The following is a 24,151-nucleotide window of genomic DNA, read 5'->3' as shown; positions in this document are numbered from 1 at the left end:
AGGTCCTATGACCTTGGTGGCTTCCAGTATTGGGTACCTCTGTTTCGAGTGAAGGTCCCTTAGGTCTCAGCTACTCCCTGGAAAGATTTGTGTGGTTTTGACTGTTCTCATTGAAAGTACTTGTGGTTTTGCTGTGAGTCTCCATGGTCTCTTGGTAAAAGTCTGGTGTTCACGCTAAGCTGAGCGAGCTATACGAAAAGAGTTAAAAATGAACAGTAATAAGGTTAACAAGCCCTATTACAGATATACATCTCTTCAGTCCCTATGGTCTTGGCTTCACTCAGCATAAGGCCACATCAGTATTTGGTCAGTATTTTTTCTCAGGAGTGGGAGCCAAAACCAGGAGTGGTTGATAAATGCAGAATTGTTTTTCTCTGATTGTTCCTCACCTGGTTTTGGCTCCCACTCCTGAGAAAAAATACTGACCAAATACTGATAGTGGGGCTGTGGCCTTAGTTTCCAAATTTCCTGTTGGTCTCTGACTTTCGGTACCTGTGGTTTCAGCGGCTTCCAGTACAGGTGTTTGTAGTCTTTGTGGCTCCCAATACTATTCCTTCTAGTCTTGGATGTTCCCAGTACCGGACACTCTGGTGTACCAGTACATGTCTTCATGGTCTTCCAGTCAAGGTCCTCAGGATCTTGGAAGTTCACAATGAAGATATCATTGTTTTGTTCTTGGGGCTTTCCTTCTTCAGGTCCCGTTGGTTTTAGCTTCTCATGGCAATGCTACCTGTGTTGTCATATGCTTCCAGTATTGGTCCATTTAGGCCTGCTGCTCTTGATTCAGGTGATTGTGGTCCTGGCCATGGTCTTCCGTTACAGCTTCCCCCCGGGTCTCATTTGCTCCTAATAAAGGTTCACTTAGTGTGCCAGTTTAGGTTCCTGTCCTCTCTGCCGCTCTTGCTCAAGGTTGCAGCCCTCTCTGCCACTCCCGAAATATCAAGACTGTAGACTTATGCTGCAAAACCATGGTTTTGGCTGCTCCCAGTACAGGTCTCTGTGATCTTGACTATTACTGATACAGGTCCCACTCTTTTCTCCAACAAGTCTTGGTTTTCTCTATGATCTTGACTGCTCCCTGTGCAACTCCTTCTGGTCTCTGTTGTTCCTGTCAGTCTCCTACTTCTGGTTTCTATGGTCTCATCTTCTCTTAATATAACACTCTGTGGTCTCAGCTGTTCCGAGTGAAGGCCTTCTCAGTCTTGGTTGCTCCCAATACAGGCCGCAGTGGTATACTATTAAGAGGTCCTTGTGATGTCCAAGAGAAGGTTCAGTTGTTCCTGGTGGTCTTCCCCCTCCAGCTCCGTTTTTGGTGCCTGAGTTTCCTGATTCAGATGCCCACTGCTCTCTACTTGGAGCAGTCAAGATTATGGGAACCTGTTCTGGGAGCAGCTGATATCTGAGACCTTCACTGGAAACAAACTCTCAGTGAAAGTACCCATGAACTCAACTTTGACGACTGAATCACATGTCATGATAAAAGTGTGATGTTGGCTGTTCCATAGTCTCCCAGCAAAAGTAAATGGTGGTCTCTTATTACAGGTCCCCATGGTTTCGAATGTTCTCAGTAAAGGTGCTTGTGATCTCAGCTACTACCAGTAAAGGTCCCTGTGATCTTCGCTGCTCTGAATACAGGTCTCCGTGTTTTCCTAGTACAAGTTTCTGTAGCACCTGTTTGTCTATGACTTCAGCTTCCTCGGTCTCAGTTGCTACCAGTAAAGGTCCCCATTATCAAGGTTCCCAGAACAGGCTACTGCAGTATAATTATCTGTGGTCTTGGTTCTCTCTGTTTGCCCACATTAGGTCTCAGCTGCTCTCGGTACAACCTCGGCGTCTTGGCTGTTGCCAATGCAGGACACGACAGTCTTGGCTTCTCTCAGTATAGTCCACTGTGGTGTGCTTGTAGAAGTCCCCATGGTCTCCCAGTGGAGTTCCCTGTAGGCTTGACTGTTCCCAGTGGTTTCTCACTACAGGTCTCTGTGGTCTTGGTTCTCTCTGTTTGACCACATTAGGTCTCAGCTGCTCTCGGTACAACCTCGGGGTCTTGGCTGTTGCCAGTGCAGGACACGACAGTCTTTGCTTCTCTCAGTATAGTCCACTGTGGTGTGTTTGTAGAAGTCCCCATGGTCTCCCAGTGGAGTTCCCTGTAGGCTTGATTGTTCCCAGTGGTTTCTCACTACAGGTCTCTGTGGTCTTGACTGCTCCCAGTAAATGACCCTCCTGGTCTTCCTGTACCGGTCCCCATATACTTAGCTGCGCTCAGTACAAGTCTTTGTGCACTCCGCTGTTCCCATTGACGGTCCATGTCATCTCAGCCGCTCCCAGTAAAGGCTAAAGTGATGTCTCTCAATCAGCAGGAGCTTATCAATAGAAGATAGAATCAATAGTTAAAACTTAATTTTAAATGATTATGAATCTGCTCAAATAACTCCAACACAACACAGACAAAGTGATCAGGAAAGAGTGAAATCGCCCGTACATGATAATAAGGAGCTGTGATTCCACTGCCAATAAATATGTTTGATCTCACCCAATTCTTGTAGTGAAGCCAGGTCACACATGAAACCAGGGGTGCATGGCCAGAGGGACAAGCTGATGACCCAATGTCCCCTGTCATGCCTCATATGCCTCATACCTAAGTGTATAACCTATTCTTAGGTAGAGTACGCCCCCAACAAATAGCCCTCCCAACGCGTTTCCGCCTCAATAATGAGACCTTTTGAAAAACTGAGGAAAGGGATCCATTAGATCCACATCTTAAGGGTATGTCCATGCCCTGCAGTGGCAGCAAAGCCTTGACGTGAAGTCTGCAGAGTGCAGCTTCAGGAAGCAAAGACAGTAAAGACCCCATGGACGCCTTATATAGAGGAGTATCCATCTCACCTCCTTATCGTCCCTTGTGTGCTATATAGCCCTTCCTGTCCAGTCTGAAACCTCATCACGTCTCCATTGGAAGGTGATGCTAAGGCTCAATGAGTGCCAATTGGATGCCATGGCTAAGACATCTCATACATCTATTGGATGTTATGGCTGGGGGTCCCAGCTGTGACTGGGCGTAGCTACATGACACGGACGCTGGATGCAATGCTACTGGACAACCCGGACTCTAACGTCTTCTGCCCTAATTGATTAGTTACCATCACAGGGGCGCGACTAAATGACTCGGTCGCAGATGCACTACCAATAGATGGCCGAGTTCCAACGTTTCTTGCCCTGATTGATTGGTAGTCGTCACAAGGTGTGATATAATGACGTGATCATTAACCCCAGTGGGAGAGCATCCAGTATACAGTAAGGAAAGCCTCCGGCCTAATAACCCGATTACCTACCTCAATCGTTGGGTGTCAGCTGTATTATCAAAAATATCTCCAGATTGTATCTGTGACCCATATTCATGAAATGCATTTACCTCTGTGACGCCCAGCTGCGCTTGCTATCACAGATCCTAGAAGTGTGCATTGATGGATTCCTCCACAAGAGGCCCCCCTCATAAGCATTCACACACTTCCACCTTCCACCTCAGACCACCAGAGGGAGCCCGTTAGGGATATATAAAGGGAAGGTGGAGCCAGGCAGCCCAGAAAGTGATTCAGCAGTTTCCTGCTCAGACACAGAAGGACTCAGTGCAGTCGAGCCAGAGCCTAGCAGTTCCTGCTGAAAGAGTTTAGTACAATCTGTAGAGTGAGTCCAGACTAGAACTCACAGAGCTCAGGATAGAGAGTTAGGAGTGTGCCGACGCTCTGAGAGCGGCAAAGAGGAGCAGTGTCCCGGCTGCAGTGTGTGTAGCCAAGTGAGGACCCCGAGCGGGGCCGAAGGCGAGTGGAGAGTTAGTACATAGGGGGCAGAGGAGCTTAACTAGCTCACCCCGTAGCATTTACCGGGTCCGAAGCTTACCGGGATCTCTACGACCCAGTAAGGCATAACCGGAATCCCTGGAGAACTACAAGTCCCAGGATCGCTAAAGTGCTGATACATAACCGAGCCAGGAAACACATAGGCTTCGTAAGCTGAGGAGTGTGTATTCCAAGAGAAGGCCCTACCACAAGGTCAGCCAGCGCAGGACAGAGACAAAGTTAGGCCTAGCTCCAGGCAGGTCAGAGACTTACTACGCAAAAGCAAGAAACAGGAGGCCCTACACCCGCTCATTGGGGAGGATCCGGACATACACCCTTCACCCTACAGTGCTCCGGGACGTGCCTGAATTTCCATCAGTAAAAGGTACTGAAGTGACTATTGTGTCTGTCCCTGTTCTTGCTCTCACCCGGCTGGGTCTCACCTGTCCTGCATCCCCCTCTCCATACGCTGCCCTGAGACCTAGCTCCACCTGTGGGGAGCTATACCATCGAGCTGCCTTATCATCGGCCTCAGCGGACTGCGAAGCGCTGGTGATCCTCACCAGAAGCCACAGGTGGCGTCACGAACTTTAGTAAAAATAACAAACCTATTTTCCCAGTATAACCATCTATCAACGCTTTTAAAATAGGGACCCCAGGGTACGGGCCCGGGAGCCGACCACCGCGATATCCTTAAGGCTACAGGCCCGGGTACCCGAGTCATCCCCATCACCCTGGGCGAGTCATCTCTATAAACAGATCTGTCATAGCCCATGGATATATACACAAAACTGTGTGTAGAGACCACCAGAAAAGGCTCAAACTAAATAGACACGTACCCTTAGAAGCCCCATAGATAGTCATATGTAGTGAAGCCCCACAATGGGGTTATGGCCCAGTGTAATGCTAAGATAAGGGTTGGGTATAAATAAGAGACATGATGTCATCCAGCTGACGTCTTCTAGGTGGCCAGAATTGGCCTTGGATATTGTAGGCAGCTGAATCTTACCTGAGGAAGGACTGGCACCACTGTTCCACATTAAAGTATAACCGAGGGCATGAAAGTTGGAAATGTGTAGGAGACTAGGAAAAAGAAGTTCTAGTGAGGAGATCTGAAATCTCAAAAAGGAATCCAAAAAAAAACAGCTGAAATGTAGCTACTCATCGAGTCCATAGGGAGTGCTAGTCTGTAGGTGGAAGATCCACTTGGACTCCCTATGTAGAAGTAGTTTATCAAAATCCCCACCCACACCCTTTTGAGTGGTCTTACTAGATCAATTCCCATGAATCTCAAACTCAAGGTATCTCCCTCATGTACAATGTTGGCATGCCTTGCCAAGGAGGTATCACGACAACTGGAGATGTCCCCAATGTGCTCTCCCGATGTGCTGCCGCTGTCCTCTTTTCCACAGCCGCACGTGGCTTTATAGATAATGCCTTTGGTTTTACAGTATAGAAAATCATTGATGGTAAAGGTTTTTTTTTGAGTGGCTTGGCTGTCTCTATAAAGGAACAGGTTACACGACCCTGGCATTTAGCCTTTTAGTCTACTAGGAATTCATGTTTCTGCGGAGGGAAGGGGCCGAGAAATGACTGTGTACAACTCAATCTTGTGGCTGAGTAGGGCCTACCATGTCACTGACATCCTCGTAAGTTTTCAATATGTCCCCAGTGTTTAGATAATATTTTTCTATCTTCAGGTGCCCCTTTGTCAAAAGTGGTGATCAACCGTTTACGCTTGTTGTCATCTCTCCTTACCCTCAATACAAGGAGATTCTCCCTCTTTTGATTAAGGGAATCTTTGAAAGCCTCTCTCAGAAGATGATCTGGATACCCCCTGTTCAAAAACCTATGTTGTAGGTCCTGGGATTATTGGATAAATTGTCTTTTTTGGGGGGGCAGTTGCGTCGCAAATACTGCCCCTTGGGGATGCCCCCTTCTGAGAGGACATGGATGTTGGCTTTGCCATTTAAGGAGTGCATTGGTGGACGTGGGTTTGCGAAATATTGATGTCTGTAGTGACCCATCCCTGGATTTTGTGATCATAAGGTCTAGGAATGTTAAAGTGATGTATAAAGGAAGCTCCTCATGGTCTTGACTGTTTGCAGCAAAAATCCCTGTGGTCTCGACTGTTAGCAGCAAAGCTTCCTGTGATCTTGGTTGTCCCCTCTGGTCTTGATGGCTACTGGTTCAAGTGTTTGTGGTCTCAGCTGCTCCCAGAATAACTGCCTTGGTCTTGAAGACTTTCATTGGTCTACACTTCAGGTCCCTGTGGTCTCAGCCACTTCCAGCTAAGGCCCCATGGACACGTCCTTTGGGTCTCTGTATTCTCCCACCACCGGTCCCCATGGGCTCTTTTTCTCCTGTTCCAGATACATGGGATTGTGACTGTGTCCCAGTAGAGGTCCTTAAGGTTTTGCAGTACAGATTTGTGGTCTCTGCTGCTTTCAGCACCGTTCCCTGTGGTCTCCTCATGTTCAGTGTGATTCGGGATGGGGTAGTAGTGGAATGAGACTGCGTGTATGACTTTTTTCATTTTTGTTCTTTTGCAGGTCAAGTTCACCCTTTGCCTTCTCCCAACGCATTTCTCCTTCTTTCTGGTGGCCTGTGCTCCGGTTCCCTTGATGTCTCTCCCACAGATTTGGGGTCTCCCTCTCCCTTTATATGCCATTCCATTTCTTACACCCTCTTAGTGCCCATCATCCGCCTTCCATCCCCCGACCTCCTCTCACAGTCGAGCCCATGCCACTATGCTCTGCCGTCCTCTGCCTGGAACTCTGCACATTCTAAGACCCCCACTTCACACCTTTCCCCACAAGATGTGTCCATGTGGTTCAGTGCTTCCCTGCTGTCTGTGGTGTCAAGCCTCTCCGAGACATCTCTGATACTGCAGGGAGCTGAACGTTGGGGCAGCAGTGTCTCCATCCTCCTATCCACCTCCACTCTGTTAATTCGCTTTGATATTGTCCCTGTGGTTGAGGTCCAGGGTTGGCCCCCAGGGGTCCAGTACCTGGATGACTTGGTGGCTGAGGATGGGATAGGTCCCAAGGTCTTTCACCTCCTCCCCTGGGGTGCTGATGGACGGTGGAGAGTGGGCTTCCCAGGTGTAGAGCTATATATGAGGAGGTTCCTGCATCCTGCACTCTCCCGAGTGCTCAGAGCCTCTAAAGCTGTCCTAAGGCAGATTCTGCAGGAAAAAGGGGCCCCAGGGCCCTATGTTGTATGGGTGACAGTCTTGCAGGCCTATAAGAGGCTGCCACGGGGCTATCTTAGTCAGGGGCACAATGCAGCCTTGTGCTTTTTGGGGCTTTTGGAGGAACTGTCCCGCTTGTTCTTGAAGGGCTCCTGCCCTAACCCATTCCTTCCGGGATGTGACCTCCTTCTGGGCAGCCCCCATGGGCCTCACCTGGCACGGCACATCTCCGAGATCAGAGCCCATCCAGCCAAGTACCTGCGGGCGGTGATCAGAGATGCCAAGGAGGTGGTGAAAGGTGGGGACAAGGGGGAGAAGGGGGAGAAAGAGGAGGTAGAGGAGAAGGAGGAGAGGGGCTTCGGGTGTTACCCCAGCTAGCTGCACCCTCCCCAAATATAGCAGAGCTGAATTTGTCAGAGTTATCACTGTGTTATCTGTGGTGTTACATAGGACTGCAGGTGACATCTACTACATTATCTGTACTCAGAGAGTTATCACTGTGTTATCTGTGGTGTTACATAGGACTGCAGGTGACATCTACTACATTATCTGTACTCAGAGAGCTATCACTGTGTTATCTGTGGTGTTACATAGGACTGCAGGTGACATCTACTACATTATCTGTACTCAGAGAGTTATCACTGTGTTATCTGTGGTGTTACATAGGACTGCAGGTGACATGTACTACATTATCTGTACTCAGAGAGTTATCACTGTGTTATCTGTGGTGTTACATAGGACTGCAGGTGACATCTACTACATTATCTGTACTCAGAGAGTTATCACTGTGTTATGTGTGGTGTTACATAGGACTGCAGGTGACATCTACTACATTATCTGTACTCAGAGAGTTATCACTGTGTTATCTGTGGTGTTACATAGGACTGCAGGTGACATCTACTACATTATCTGTACTCAGAGAGTTATCACTGTGTTATCTGTGGTGTTACATAGGACTGCAGGTGACATCTACTACATTATCTGTACTCAGAGAGTTATCACTGTGTTATCTGTGGTGTTACATAGGACTGCAGGTGACATCTACTACATTATCTGTACTCAGGGAGTTATCACTGTGTTATCTGTGGTGTTACATAGGACTGCAGGTGACATCTACTACATTATCGGTGGTGTTACATAGGACTGCAGGTGGCATCTAGTACATTATCGGTGGTGTTACATAGGACTGAAGGTGGCATCTAGTACATTATCTGTGGTGTTACATAGGACTGCAGGTGGCATCTAGTACATTATCGGTGGTGTTACATAGGACTGCAGGTGACATCTAGTACATTATCGGTGGTGTTACATAGGACTGCAGGTGGCATCTAGTACATTATCGGTGGTGTTACATAGGACTGCAGGTGGCATCTAGTACATTATCGGTGGTGTTACATAGGACTGCAGGTGGCATCTAGTACATTATCGGTGGTGTTACATAGGACTGAAGGTGGCATCTAGTACATTATCTGTGGTGTTACATAGGACTGCAGGTGACATCTAGTACATTATCGGTGGTGTTACATAGGACTGCAGGTGGCATCTAGTACATTATCGGTGGTGTTACATAGGACTGCAGGTGGCATCTAGTACATTATCGGTGGTGTTACATAGGACTGCAGGTGACATCTAGTACATTATCGGTGGTGTTACATAGGACTGCAGGTGGCATCTAGTACATTATCGGTGGTGTTACATAGGACTGCAGGTGACATCTAGTACATTATCGGTGGTGTTACATAGGACTGCAGGTGACATCTAGTACATTATCGGTGGTGTTACATAGGACTGCAGGTGACATCTAGTACATTATCGGTGGTGTTACATAGGACTGCAGGTGACATCTAGTACATTATCGGTGGTGTTACATAGGACTGCAGGTGGCATCTAGTACATTATCGGTGGTGTTACATAGGACTGCAGGTGGCATCTAGTACATTATCGGTGGTGTTACAAAGGACTGCAGGTGGCATCTAGTACATTATCGGTGGTGTTACATAGGACTGCAGGTGACATCTAGTACATTATCGGTGGTGTTACATAGGACTGCAGGTGGCATCTAGTACATTATCGGTGGTGTTACATAGGACTGCAGGTGGCATCTAGTACATTATCGGTGGTGTTACATAGGACTGCAGGTGGCATCTAGTACATTATCGGTGGTGTTACATAGGACTGCAGGTGGCATCTAGTACATTATCGGTGGTGTTACATAGGACTGCAGGTGACATCTAGTACATTATCGGTGGTGTTACATAGGACTTTTCCTGTGCTCATCTCTGTGATAGTTCACCATTCCAGCTCTGCTACATCTGCTTAGAGTCGATGATGACCGTTGTGGCTGCGCTGCAGCATGTGATGCAATGCTCTGCAGAGGACGGTGTCGGTGTTGCAATACTCTGCAGAGCATTGCAGGTTGTGCTGTGGTTTCTGGTAACCCCTTGTCTGCCAGCAGGCCGTCATTAACCCCTGTCCCGCTGGAGTCCTGCCGGGTGGCTGTGTATGATGGATTCCCCTCACGTCCCGCACACGCTGTCCCTCCTTAATTCTGATCAATCTTGTGATTAGCTCGGTGCTGGCGGCAGCGGCGGCGTAGTGTATATGTTATATCTGCAGGGCCCGGAGCGACGTCAGGCTATGGATATATCCATAGTGGTCACACCCAGAATCTGCAGCATGGAGATGTGGAGGGCAGAGCGGTCGCCTCCTGCCTGGACACTACCCCCACCCTAATGTCAGTCACCTGCCAGCACCGGCCCAAGGACACGGCCTCCAGATCCCGCAAGATGCTGACGCCAGCAGCTCTTATGTCTGTCTGATGATATGTGCTGGCTCTGCTCAAAGAGCTCCGCTGTCTACAGATCCCCCCAATTATAGATCTCCAGTGTCTACAGATCCCCCCCAATTATAGATCTCCAGTGTCTACAGATCCCCCCCCAATTATAGATCTCCAGTGTCTACAGATCTCACCCCAATTATAGATCTCCAGTGTCTACAGATCCCACCCTAATTATAGATCTCCAGTGTCTACAGATCCCCCCCCCCAATTATAGATCTCCAGTGTCTACAGATCCCCCCCCAATTATAGATCTCCAGTGTCTACAGATCCCACCCAATTATAGATCTCCAGTGTCTACAGATCCCACCCAATTATAGATCTCCAGTGTCTACAGATCCCCCCCAATTATAGATCTCCAGTGTCTACAGATCCCACCCAATTATAGATCTTCTGTGTCTACAGATCCCACCCCAATTATAGATCTCCAGTGTCTACAGACCCCCCCAATTATAGATCTCCAGTGTCTACAGATCCCACCCCAATTATAGATCTCCAGTGTCTACAGATCCCACCCCAATTATAGATCTCCAGTGTCTACAGACCCCCCCCAATTATAGATCTCCAGTGTCTGTCTGATGATATGTGCTGGCTCTGCTCAAAGAGCTCCGCTGTCTACAGATCCAGTGTCTACAGATCCCACCCAATTATAGATCTCCAGTATCTACAGATCCCACCCCAATTATAGATCTCCAGTGTCTACAGACCCCCCCAATTATAGATCTCCAGTGTCTACAGATCCCACCCCAATTATAGATCTCCAGTGTCTACAGATCCCACCCCAATTATAGATCTCCAGTGTCTACAGACCCCCCCCAATTATAGATCTCCAGTGTCTACAGACCCCCCCAATTATAGATCTCCAGTGTCTACAGACCCCCCCCCAATTATAGATCTCCAGTGTCTACAGACCCCCCCAATTATAGATCTCCAGTGTCTACAGATCCCCCCCAATTATAGATATCCAGTGTCTACAGATCCCCCCCCAATTATAGATCTCCAATGTCTACAGAGCCCACCCCCAATTTAGATCTCCAGTGTCTACAGATCCCCCACAATTATAAATCTCCAGTGTTTACAGATCCCACCCCAATTATAGATATCCAGTGTCTACAGACCCCCCCAATTATAGATATCCAGTGTCTACAGACCCCCCCCCAATTATAGATCTCCAGTGTCTACAGACCCCCCCAATTATAGATCTCCAGTGTCTACAGATCCCCCCCAATTATAGATATCCAGTGTCTACAGATCCCCCCCCAATTATAGATCTCCAATGTCTACAGAGCCCACCCCCAATTTAGATCTCCAGTGTCTACAGATCCCCCACAATTATAAATCTCCAGTGTTTACAGATCCCACCCCAATTATAGATATCCAGTGTCTACAGACCCCCCCAATTATAGATATCCAGTGTCTACAGATCCCCCCCCAATTATAGATCTCCAGTGTCTACAGATCCCCCCCCAATTATAGATCTCCAGTGTCTACAGATCCCCCCCAATTTAGATCTCCAGTGTCTACAGATCCCCCACAATTATAAATCTCCAGTACCTACAAAGCCCCCTATTAGTACAACTACAGACCTTCACTGTCTAGAGATCCCCCACCCAATTAAAGATCTCCATTGTCTACGGATGCTTCTCCAACTACAGATCCACCGCCCCAACCATAGATCTACAGGGTCTTCATAGTCCACCCCAATATGGAAATCCATTGTCTACAGATTACCAACCCCCTCATCTCCTGCTGTAGATCTCCCAGAGTCTACAGATCACAATTATTAACCCTAAGCCTTCCTATACAGCTCCTGTATGTCTGCAAGTTAAAGGGAACCTATCGCCTGATAAATGCTTCCCAAATCTCTGGAAGCCTAAATCCGAGTGTGGCGGTGGGATCTGAAACGCTTAGTTGTTCCAGAGCCGAATTGAGTGGTCCGGCCGGAGATGGGTCTGGTCCGGCCGGAGATGGGTCTGGTCCGCCCGGAGATGGGTCTGGTCCGCCTGGAGATGGGACTGGTCCTGCTCTGACCCCAGCTGCTACAGGTGATTGACAGGTTACTCACTATGGGAGACACCTGCCAATCACCTGCAGCAGCAGGGGTGGAGACTGGCTGCTCTCATCGCCGGCTATGGTCCCTGGCTAAATCTTCTCATTTACATCTTAATCCTGAGCATTTTTGGAGAAAAACATACTGAGATGAAACTATGCAGCTGCGATCTTATTCATGCTGCCTGCGGTTTGTGCGGCACTAATCAGGTGACAGGTTCCCTTTAAAGAGCCGGGACCGTCTATCCTGCTCCAGATTATATATATTTTATAAATGCCTCTAGCTCCACGATAAAGAGATCTCTTCCTGAAGGTCTGCTGCCTATATATCCTCGTCCGGTGATCTATTCTCCTCTGGTGCTTTCCATAAAGAAAGATTTATACCTCTGGCCGAGATTCTGAAATCTTACTCTCCTGCGATCATCCTTCTGGAAGATTCCTGCCAAACACAGACTGATGACCAATGAGAACTGAACCCCATCAGGAAGCTGACCCCCGAACAAGTCCCTGTGTCCATGACCTCATTCTGACCATCGGACAACGCAACAAGAGGAAGACGCAGGCACAAAACCCAATCGCTGGGCACTCCCTGCTGTCCTTGTGTGCAGCACGGCTCTGCCAAACTGGCCCCCGGCCCAGCCAAGAAAATGCACTTTTAATAAATGTGTCAACTTGAAAACGGTGCAGTGTGATGACGGATACAGCAGAGAGAAACCTGCAAGAAAAGCAGATACAGATATACATATAGTGTACAGGAATAGTAGATACGGGACAGGATGGAGGTGTAGTGTAGAGCTGTGTGTACAGTACAGGAATAGTAGATACAGGACAGGATGGAGGTGTAGTGTAGAGCTGTGTACAGTACAGGAATAGTAGATACAGGACAGGATGGAGGTGTAGTGTAGAGCTGTGTGTACAGTACAGGAATAGTAGATACAGGACAGGATGGAGGTGTAGTGTAGAGCTGTGTGTACAGTACAGGAATAGTAGATACAGGACAGGATGGAGGTGTAGTGTAGAGCTGTGTGTACAGTATAGGAATAGTAGATACAGGACAGGATGGAGGTGTAGTGTAGAGCAGTGTGTACAGTACAGGAATAGTAGATACAGGACAGGATGGAGGTGTAGTGTAGAGCTGTGTGTACAGTACAGGAATAGTAGATACAGGACAGGATGGAGGTGTAGTGTAGAGCTGTGTGTACAGTACAGGAATAGTAGATACAGGACAGGATGGAGGTGTAGTGTAGAGCTGTGTGTACAGTACAGGAATAGTAGATACAGGACAGGATGGAGGTGTAGTGTAGAGCAGTGTGTACAGTACAGGAATAGTAGATACAGGACAGGATGGAGGTGTAGTGTAGAGCTGTGTGTACAGTACAGGAATAGTAGATACAGGACAGGATGGAGGTGTAGTGTAGAGCTGTGTGTACAGTACAGGAATAGTAGATACAGGACAGGATGGAGGTGTAGTGTAGAGCTGTGTGTACAGTACAGGAATAGTAGATACAGGACAGGATGGAGGTGTAGTGTAGAGCTGTGTGTACAGTATAGGAATAGTAGATACAGGACAGGATGGAGGTGTAGTGTAGAGCTATGTGTACAGTACAGGAATAGTAGATACAGGATAGGATGGAGGTGTAGTGTAGAGCTGTGTGTACAGTATAGGAATAGTAGATACAGGACAGGAAGGAGGTGTAGTGTAGAGCTGTGTGTACAGTACAGGAATAGTAGATACAGGACAGGATGGAGGTGTAGTGTAGAGCTGTGTGTACAGTACAGGAATAGTAGATACAGGACAGGATGGAGGTGTAGTGTAGAGCTGTGTGTACAGTACAGGAATAGTAGATACAGGACAGGATGGAGGTGTAGTGTAGAGCTGTGTGTACAGTACAGGAATAGTAGATACAGGACAGGATGGAGGTGTAGTGTAGAGCTGTGTACAGTACAGGAATAGTAGATACAGGACAGGATGGAGGTGTAGTGTAGAGCTGTGTACAGTACAGGAATAGTAGATACAGGACAGGATGGAGGTGTAGTGTAGAGCTGTGTACAGTACAGGAATAGTAGATACAGGACAGGATGGAGGTGTAGTGTAGAGCTGTGTACAGTACAGGAATAGTAGATACAGGACAGGATGGAGGTGTAGTGTAGAGCTGTGTGTACAGTACAGGAATAGTAGATACAGGACAGGATGGAGGTGTAGTGTAGAGCTGTGTGTACAGTACAGGAATAGTAGATACAGGACAGGATGGAGGTGTAGTGTAGAGCTGTGTGTACAGTACAGGAATAGTAGATACAGGACAGGATGGAGGTGTAGTGTAGAGCTGTGTGTACAGTACAGGAATAGTAGATACAGGACAGGATGGAGGTATAGTGTAGAGCTGTGTGTACAGTACAGGAATAGTAGATACAGGACAGGATGGAGGTGTAGTGTAGAGCTGTGTGTACAGTACAGGAATAGTAGATACTGGACAGGATGGAGGTGTAGTGTAGAGCTGTGTACAGTACAGGAATAGTAGATACAGGACAGGATGGAGGTGTAGTGTAGAGCTGTGTGTACAGTACAGGAATAGTAGATACAGGACAGGATGGAGGTGTAGTGTAGAGCTGTGTGTACAGTACAGGAATAGTAGATACAGGACAGGATGGAGGTATAGTGTAGAGCTGTGTGTACAGTACAGGAATAGTAGATACAGGACAGGATGGAGGTGTAGTGTAGAGCTGTGTACAGTACAGGAATAGTAGATACAGGACAGGATGGAGGTGTAGTGTAGAGCTGTGTGTACAGTACAGGAATAGTAGATACAGGACAGGATGGAGGTGTAGTGTAGAGCTGTGTGTACAGTACAGGAATAGTAGATACAGGACAGGATGGAGGTGTAGTGTAGAGCTGTGTGTACAGTACAGGAATAGTAGATACAGGACAGGATGGAGGTGTAGTGTAGAGCTGTGTACAGTACAGGAATAGTAGATACAGGATAGGATGGAGGTGTAGTGTAGAGCTGTGTGCACAGTACAGGAATAGTAGATACAGGACAGGATGGAGGTGTAGTGTAGAGCTGTGTATACAGTACAGGAATAGTAGATATAGGACAGGATGGAGGTGTAGTGTAGAGCTGTGTGTACAGTACAGGAATAGTAGATACAGGACAGGATGGAGGTGTAGTGTAGAGCTGTGTACAGTACAGGAATAGTAGATACAGGATAGGATGGAGGTGTAGTGTAGAGCTGTGTGTACAGTACAGGAATAGTAGATACAGGACAGGATGGAGGTGTAGTGTAGAGCTGTGTACAGTACAGGAATAGTAGATACAGGATAGGATGGAGGTGTAGTGTAGAGCTGTGTGTACAGTACAGGAATAGTAGATATAGGACAGGATGGAGGTGTAGTGTAGAGCTGTGTACAGTACAGGAATAGTAGATACAGGACAGGATGGAGGTGTAGTGTAGAGCTGTGTGTACAGTACAGGAATAGTAGATACAGGACAGGATGGAGGTGTAGTGTAGAGCTGTGTACAGTACAGGAATAGTAGATACAGGACAGGATGGAGGTGTAGTGTAGAGCTGTGTGTACAGTACAGGAATAGTAGATATAGGACAGGATGGAGGTGTAGTGTAGAGCTGTGTGTACAGTACAGGAATAGTAGATACAGGACAGGATGGAGGTGTAGTGTAGAGCTGTGTACAGTACAGGAATAGTAGATACAGGATAGGATGGAGGTGTAGTGTAGAGCTGTGTACAGTACAGGAATAGTAGATACAGGACAGGATGGAGGTGTAGTGTAGAGCTGTGTACAGTACAGGAATAGTAGATACAGGACAGGATGGAGGTGTAGTGTAGAGCTGTGTGTATAGTACAGGAATAGTAGATACAGGACAGGATGGAGGTGTAGTGTAGAGCTGTGTACAGTACAGGAATAGTAGATACAGGACAGGATGGAGGTGTAGTGTAGAGCAGTGTGTACAGTACAGGAATAGTAGATACAGGATAGGATGGAGGTGTAGTGTAGAGCTGTGTGTACAGTACAGGAATAGTAGATACAGGACAGGATGGAGGTGTAGTGTAGAGCTGTGTACAGTACAGGAATAGTAGATACAGGACAGGATGGAGGTGTAGTGTAGAGCTGTGTACAGTACAGGAATAGTAGATACAGGACAGGATGGAGGTGTAGTGTAGAGCTGTGTACAGGAATAGTAGATACAGGACAGGATGGAGGTGTAGTGTAGAGCTGTGTACAGTACAGGAATAGTAGATACAGGACAGGATGGAGGTGTAGTGTAGAGCTGTGTGTACAGTACAGGAATAGTAGATACAGGACAGGATGGAGGTGTAGTGTAGAGCGATGTACAGTATAGGAATAGTAGATACAGGACAGGATGGAGGTGTAGTGTAGAGCTGTGTACAGTACAGGAATAGTAGATACAGGACAGGATGGAGGTGTAGTGTAGAGCTGTGTGTACAGTACAGGAATAGTAGATACAGGACAGGATGGAGGTGTAGTGTAGAGCTGTGTACAGTACAGGAATAGTAGATACAGGACAGGATGGAGGTGTAGTGTAGAGCTGTGTGTACAGTACAGGAATAGTAGATACAGGACAGGATGGAGGTGTAGTGTAGAGCTGTGTACAGTACAGGAATAGTAGATACGGGATAGGATGGAGGTGTAGTGTAGAGCTGTGTACAGTACAGGAATAGTAGATACAGGACAGGATGGAGGTGTAGTGTAGAGCTGTGTACAGTACAGGAATAGTAGATACAGGACAGGATGGAGGTGTAGTGTAGAGCTGTGTGTACAGTACAGGAATAGTAGATACGGGACAGGATGGAGGTGTAGTGTAGAGCTGTGTGTACAGGAATAGTAGATACAGGACAGGATGGAGGTGTAGTGTAGAGCAGTGTGTACAGTACAGGAATAGTAGATACAGGACAGGATGGAGGTGTAGTGTAGAGCTGTGTGTACAATACAGGAATAGTAGATACAGGACAGGATGGAGGTGTAGTGTAGAGCTGTGTACAGTACAGGAATAGTAGATACAGGACAGGATGGAGGTGTAGTGTAGAGCTGTGTACAGTACAGGAATAGTAGATACAGGACAGGATGGAGGTGTAGTGTAGAGCTGTGTACAGTACAGGAATAGTAGATACAGAACAGGATGGAGGTGTAGTGTAGAGCTGTGTGTACAGTACAGGAATAGTAGATACAGGACAGGATGGAGGTGTAGTGTAGAGATGTGTACAGGAATAGTATATACAGGACAGGATGGAGGTGTAGTGTAGAGCTGTGTGTACAGTACAGGAATAGTAGATACAGGACAGGATGGAGGTGTAGTGTAGAGCTGTGTACAGTACAGGAATAGTAGATACAGGACAGGATGGAGGTGTAGTGTAGAGCTGTATGTACAGTACAGGAATAGTAGATACGGGACAGGATGAAGGTGTAGTGTAGAGCTGTGTACAGTACAGGAATAGTAGATACGGGACAGGATGGAGGTGTAGTGTAGAGCTGTGTGTACAGGAATAGTAGATACAGGACAGGATGGAGGTGTAGTGTAGAGCAGTGTGTACAGTACAGGAATAGTAGATACAGGACAGGATGGAGGTGTAGTGTAGAGCTGTGTGTACAGTACAGGAATAGTAGATACAGGACAGGATGGAGGTGTAGTGTAGAGCTGTGTACAGTACAGGAATAGTAGATACAGGACAGGATGGAGGTGTAGTGTAGAGCTGTGTACAGTACAGGAATAGTAGATACAGGACAGGATGGAGGTGTAGTGTAGAGCTGTGTACAGTACAGGAATAGTAGATACAGAACAGGATGGAGGTGTAGTGTAGAGCTGTGTACAGTACAGGAATAGTAGATACAGGACAGGATGGAGGTGTAGTGTAGAGCTGTGTACAGTACAGGAATAGTAGATACAGAACAGGATGGAGGTGTAGTGTAGAGCTGTGTACAGTACAGGAATAGTAGATACAGGACAGGATGGAGGTGTAGCGTAGAGCTGTGTACAGTACAGGAATAGTAGATACAGGACAGGATGGAGGTGTAGCGTAGAGCTGTGTACAGTACAGGAATAGTAGATACAGGACAGGATGGAGGTGTAGTGTAGAGCTGTGTGTACAGTACAGGAATAGTAGATACAGGACAGGATGGAGGTGTAGCGTAGAGCTGTGTACAGTACAGGAATAGTAGATACAGGACAGGATGGAGGTGTAGCGTAGAGCTGTGTACAGTACAGGAATAGTAGATACAGGACAGGATGGAGGTGTAGCGTAGAGCTGTGTACAGTACAGGAATAGTAGATACAGGACAGGATGGAGGTGTAGTGTAGAGCTGTGTGTACAGTACAGGAATAGTAGATACAGGACAGGATGGAGGTGTAGTGTAGAGCTGTGTGTACAGTACAGGAATAGTAGATACAGGACAGGATGGAGGTGTAGTGTAGAGCTGTGTACAGTACAGGAATAGTAGATACAGGACAGGATGGAGGTGTAGTGTAGAGCTGTGTACAGTACAGGAATAGTAGATACAGGACAGGATGGAGGTGTAGTGTAGAGCTGTGTGTACAGGAATAGTAGATACAGGACAGGATGGAGGTGTAGTGTAGAGCTGTGTGTACAGTACAGGAATAGTAGATACAGGACAGGATGGAGGTGTAGTGTAGAGTTGTGTGTACAGTACAGGAATAGTAGATACAGGACAGGATGGAGGTGTAGTGTAGAGCTGTCTACAGTACAGGAATAGTAGATACAGGACAGGATGGTGGTGTAGCGTAGAGCTGTGTACAGTACAGGAATAGTAGATACAGGACAGGATGGAGGTGTAGTGTAGAGCTGTGTACAGTACAGGAATAGTAGATACAGGACAGGATGGAGGTGTAGAGCTGTGTGTACAGGAATAGTAGATACAGGACAGGATGGAGGTGTAGTGTAGAGCTGTGTGTACAGTACATGAATAGTAGATACAGGACAGGATGGAGGTGTAGTGTAGAGCTGTGTGTACAGTACAGGAATAGTAGATACAGGATAGGATGGAGGTGTAGTGTAGAGCTGTGTGTACAGTACAGGAATAGTAGATACAGGACAGGATGGAGGTGTAGTGTAGAGCTGTGTGTACAGTACAGGAATAGTAGATACAGGACAGGATGGAGGTGTAGTGTAGAGCTATGTGTACAGTACAGGAATAGTAGATACAGGATAGGATGGAGGTGTAGTGTAGAGCTGTGTGTACAGTACAGGAATAGTAGATACAGGACAGGATGGAGGTGTAGTGTAGAGCTGTGTGTACAGTACAGGAATAGTAGACAACAGGACAGGATGGAGGTGTAGTGTAGAGCTGTGTGTACAGTACAGGAATAGTAGATACAGGACAGGATGGAGGTGCAGTGTAGAGCTGTGTGTACAGTACAGGAATAGTAGATACAGGACAGGATGGAGGTGTAGTGTAGAGCTGTGTGTACAATACAGGAATAGTAGATACAGGACAGGATGGAGGTGTAGTGTAGAGCTGTATGTACAGTACAGGAATAGTAGATACGGGACAGGATGAAGGTGTAGTGTAGAGCTGTGTACAGTACAGGAATAGTAGATACGGGACAGGATGGAGGTGTAGTGTAGAGCTGTGTGTACAGTACAGGAATAATAGATACAGGACAGGATGGAGGTGTAGTGTAGAGCTGTGTGTACAGTACAGGAATAGTAGATACAGGACAGGATGGAGGAGTAGTGTAGAGCTGTGTATACAGTACAGGAATAGTAGATACAGGACAGAATGGAGGTGTAGTGTAGAGCTGTGTACAGTACAGGAATAGCAGATACAGGACAGGATGGAGGTGGAGTGTAGAGCTGTGTACAGTACAGGAATAGTAGATACAGGACAGGATGGAGGTGTAGTGTAGAGCTGTGTACAGTACAGGAATAGTAGATACAGGACAGGATGGAGGTGTAGTGTAGAGCTGTGTGTACAGTACAGGAATAGTAGATACAGGACAGGATGGAGGTGTAGTGTAGAGCTGTGTACAGTACAGGAATAGTAGATACAGGACAGGATGGAGGTGTAGTGTAGAGCTGTGTGTACAGGAATAGTAGATACAGGACAGGATGGAGGTGTAGTGTAGAGCTGTGTATACAGTACTGGAATAGTAGATACAGGACAGGATGGAGGTGTAGTGTAGAGCTGTGTGTACAGTACTGGAATAGTAGATACAGGACAGGATGGAGGTGTAGTGTAGAGCTGTGTGTACAGTACAGGAATAGTAGATACAGGACAGGATGGAGGTGTACTGTAGAGCTCTGTTTACATTACAGAAATAGAAGATACAGGACAGGATGGAGGTGTAGTGTAGAGCTGTGTGTACAGTATAGGAATAGTAGATACAGGACAGGATGGAGGTGTAGTGTAGAGCTGTGTACAGTACAGGAATAGTAGATACAGGACAGGATGGAGGTGTAGTGTAGAGCTGTGTGTACAGTACAGGAATAGTAGATACAGGACAGGATGGAGGTGTAGTGTAGAGCTGTGTACAGTACAGGAATAGTAGATACAGGACAGGATGGAGGTGTAGTGTAGAGCAGTGTGTACAGTACAGGAATAGAAGATACAGGACAGGATGGAGGTGTAGTGTAGAGCTGTGTATACAGTACAGGAATAGTAGATACAGGACAGGATGGAGGTGTAGTGTAGAGCTGTGTGTACAGTACAGGAATAGTAGATACAGGACAGGATGGAGGTGTAGTGTAGAGCTGTGTGTACAGTACAGGAATAGTAGATACAGGAGAGGATGGAGGTGTAGTGTAGAGCTGTGTGTACAGTACAGGAATAGTAGATACAGGACAGGATGGAGGTGTAGTGTAGAGCTGTGTATACAGTACAGGAATAGTAGATACAGGACAGGATGGAGGTGTAGAGTAGAGCTGTGTGTACAGTACAAGAATAGTAGAAACAGGACAGGATGGAGGTGTAGTGTAGAGCTGTGTACAGTACAGGATGGAGGTGTAGTGTAGAGCTGTGTATACAGTACTGGAATAGTAGATACAGGACAGGATGGAGGTGTAGTGTAGAGCTGTGTGTACTGTACAGGAATAGTAGATACAGGACAGGATGGAGGTGTAGTGTAGAGCTGTGTGTACAGTACTGGAATAGTAGATACAGGACAGGATGGAGGTGTAGTGTAGAGCTGTGTGTACAGTACAGTAATAGAAGATACAGGACAGGATGGAGGTGTAGTGTAGAGCTGTGTGTACAGTACAGGAATAGTAGATACAGGACAGGATGGAGGTGTAGTGTAGAGCTGTGTACAGTACAGGAATAGTAGATGCAGGACAGGATGGAGGTGTAGTGTAGAGCTGTGTACAGTACAGGAATAGTAGATACAGGACAGGATGGAGGTGTAGTGTAGAGCTGTGTGTACAGTACAGGAATAGTAGATACAGGACAGGATGGAGGTGTAGTGTAGAGCTGTGTGTACAGTACAGGAATAGTAGATACAGGACAGGATGGAGGTGTAGTGTAGAGCTGTGTACAGTACAGGAATAGTAGATACAGGTCAGGATGGAGGTGTAGTGTAGAGCTGTGTACAGTACAGGAATAGTAGATACAGGACAGGATGGAGGAGTAGTGTAGAGCTGTGTACAGTACAGGAATAGTAGATACAGGACAGGATGGAGGTGTAGTGTAGAGCTGTGTACAGTACAGGAATAGTAGATACAGGATAGGATGGAGGTGTCGTGTGCAGCTGTGTACAGTACAGGAATAGTAGAGACAGGACAGGATGGAGGTGTAGTGTAGAGCTGTGTATACAGTACAGGAATAGTAGATACAGGACAGGATGGAGGTGTAGTGTAGAGCTGTGTGTACAGTACAGGAATATTAGATACAGGACAGGATGGAGGTGTAGTGTAGAGCTGTGTGTACAGTACAGGAATAGTAGATACAGGACAGGATGGAGGTGTAGCGTAGAGCTGTGTATACAGTACTAGAATAGTAGATACAGGACAGGATGGAGGTGTAGTGTAGAGCTGTGTGTACAGTACAGGAATAGTAGATACAGGACAGGATGGAGGTGTAGTGTAGAGCTGTGTACAGTACAGGAATAGTAGATACAGGACAGGATGGAGGTGTAGTGTAGAGCTGTGTGTACAGTACAGGAATAGTAGATACAGGACAGGATGGAGGTGTAGTGTAGAGCTGTGTACAGTACAGGAATAGTAGATACAGGACAGGATGGAGGTGTAGTGTAGAGCTGTGTGTACAGGAATAGTAGATACAGGACAGGATGGAGGTGTAGTGTAGAGCTGTGTATACAGTATTGGAATAGTAGATACAGGACAGGATGGAGGTGTAGTGTAGAGCTGTGTGTACAGTACTGGAATAGTAGATACAGGACAGGATGGAGGTGTAGTGTAGAGCTGTGTGTACAGTACAGGAATAGTAGATACAGGACAGGATGGAGGTGTACTGTAGAGCTCTGTTTACATTACAGAAATAGAAGATACAGGACAGGATGGAGGTGTAGTGTAGAGCTGTGTGTACAGTATAGGAATAGTAGATACAGGACAGGATGGAGGTGTAGTGTAGAGCTGTGTACAGTACAGGAATAGTAGATACAGGACAGGATGGAGGTGTAGTGTAGAGCTGTGTGTACAGTACAGGAATAGTAGATACAGGACAGGATGGAGGTGTAGTGTAGAGCTGTGTACAGTACAGGAATAGTAGATACAGGACAGGATGGAGGTGTAGTGTAGAGCAGTGTGTACAGTACAGGAATAGAAGATACAGGACAGGATGGAGGTGTAGTGTAGAGCTGTGTGTACAGTACAGGAATAGTAGATACAGGACAGGATGGAGGTGTAGTGTAGAGCTGTGTGTACAGTACAGGAATAGTAGATACAGGACAGGATGGAGGTGTAGTGTAGAGCTGTGTGTACAGTACAGGAATAGTAGATACAGGAGAGGATGGAGGTGTAGTGTAGAGCTGTGTGTACAGTACAGGAATAGTAGATACAGGACAGGATGGAGGTGTAGTGTAGAGCTGTGTATACAGTACAGGAATAGTAGATACAGGACAGGATGGAGGTGTAGAGTAGAGCTGTGTGTACAGTACAAGAATAGTAGAAACAGGACAGGATGGAGGTGTAGTGTAGAGCTGTGTACAGTACAGGATGGAGGTGTAGTGTAGAGCTGTGTATACAGTACTGGAATAGTAGATACAGGACAGGATGGAGGTGTAGTGTAGAGCTGTGTGTACTGTACAGGAATAGTAGATACAGGACAGGATGGAGGTGTAGTGTAGAGCTGTGTGTACAGTACTGGAATAGTAGATACAGGACAGGATGGAGGTGTAGTGTAGAGCTGTGTGTACAGTACAGTAATAGAAGATACAGGACAGGATGGAGGTGTAGTGTAGAGCTGTGTGTACAGTACAGGAATAGTAGATACAGGACAGGATGGAGGTGTAGTGTAGAGCTGTGTGTACAGTACAGGAATAGTAGATGCAGGACAGGATGGAGGTGTAGTGTAGAGCTGTGTACAGTACAGGAATAGTAGATACAGGACAGGATGGAGGTGTAGTGTAGAGCTGTGTGTACAGTACAGGAATAGTAGATACAGGACAGGATGGAGGTGTAGTGTAGAGCTGTGTGTACAGTACAGGAATAGTAGATACAGGACAGGATGGAGGTGTAGTGTAGAGCTGTGTACAGTACAGGAATAGTAGATACAGGTCAGGATGGAGGTGTAGTGTAGAGCTGTGTACAGTACAGGAATAGTAGATACAGGACAGGATGGAGGAGTAGTGTAGAGCTGTGTACAGTACAGGAATAGTAGATACAGGACAGGATGGAGGTGTAGTGTAGAGCTGTGTACAGTACAGGAATAGTAGATACAGGATAGGATGGAGGTGTCGTGTGCAGCTGTGTACAGTACAGGAATAGTAGAGACAGGACAGGATGGAGGTGTAGTGTAGAGCTGTGTATACAGTACAGGAATAGTAGATACAGGACAGGATGGAGGTGTAGTGTAGAGCTGTGTGTACAGTACAGGAATATTAGATACAGGACAGGATGGAGGTGTAGTGTAGAGCTGTGTGTACAGTACAGGAATAGTAGATACAGGACAGGATGGAGGTGTAGCGTAGAGCTGTGTATACAGTACTAGAATAGTAGATACAGGACAGGATGGAGGTGTAGTGTAGAGCTGTGTGTACAGTACAGGAATAGTAGATACAGGACAGGATGGAGGTGTA

At 46.8% G+C, this 24,151-nt stretch overlaps 1 protein-coding gene across 6 annotated transcripts in view; it reads left to right on the top strand.

Moving 5' to 3' along the window:
• LOC141167198 (nucleotidyltransferase MB21D2-like) overlaps positions 1 to 12,590 on the top strand; it is a 54,260-nt gene extending 41,670 nt beyond the window's left edge. For all 6 annotated transcript variants that reach the window (XM_073654634.1, XM_073654633.1, XM_073654635.1 and 3 more), the window contains one exon: positions 6,386 to 12,590. In XM_073654634.1, coding sequence (XP_073510735.1) covers positions 6,386 to 7,404 — 1,019 coding nt within the window. In that variant the 3' untranslated portion in view covers positions 7,405 to 12,590. The remainder of the gene's footprint in view (positions 1 to 6,385) is intronic.
• Positions 12,591 to 24,151: the final 11,561 nt, after the last annotated feature.

The sequence above is a fragment of the Phyllobates terribilis genome, unplaced genomic scaffold, assembly GCF_046119375.1.
Source record: "Phyllobates terribilis strain yellow unplaced genomic scaffold, ASM4611937v1 Scaffold_11__3_contigs__length_659146591, whole genome shotgun sequence".
Classification (NCBI taxonomy): domain Eukaryota; kingdom Metazoa; phylum Chordata; class Amphibia; order Anura; family Dendrobatidae; genus Phyllobates; species Phyllobates terribilis.
This window is presented reverse-complemented; position numbering and strand designations above follow the sequence as displayed.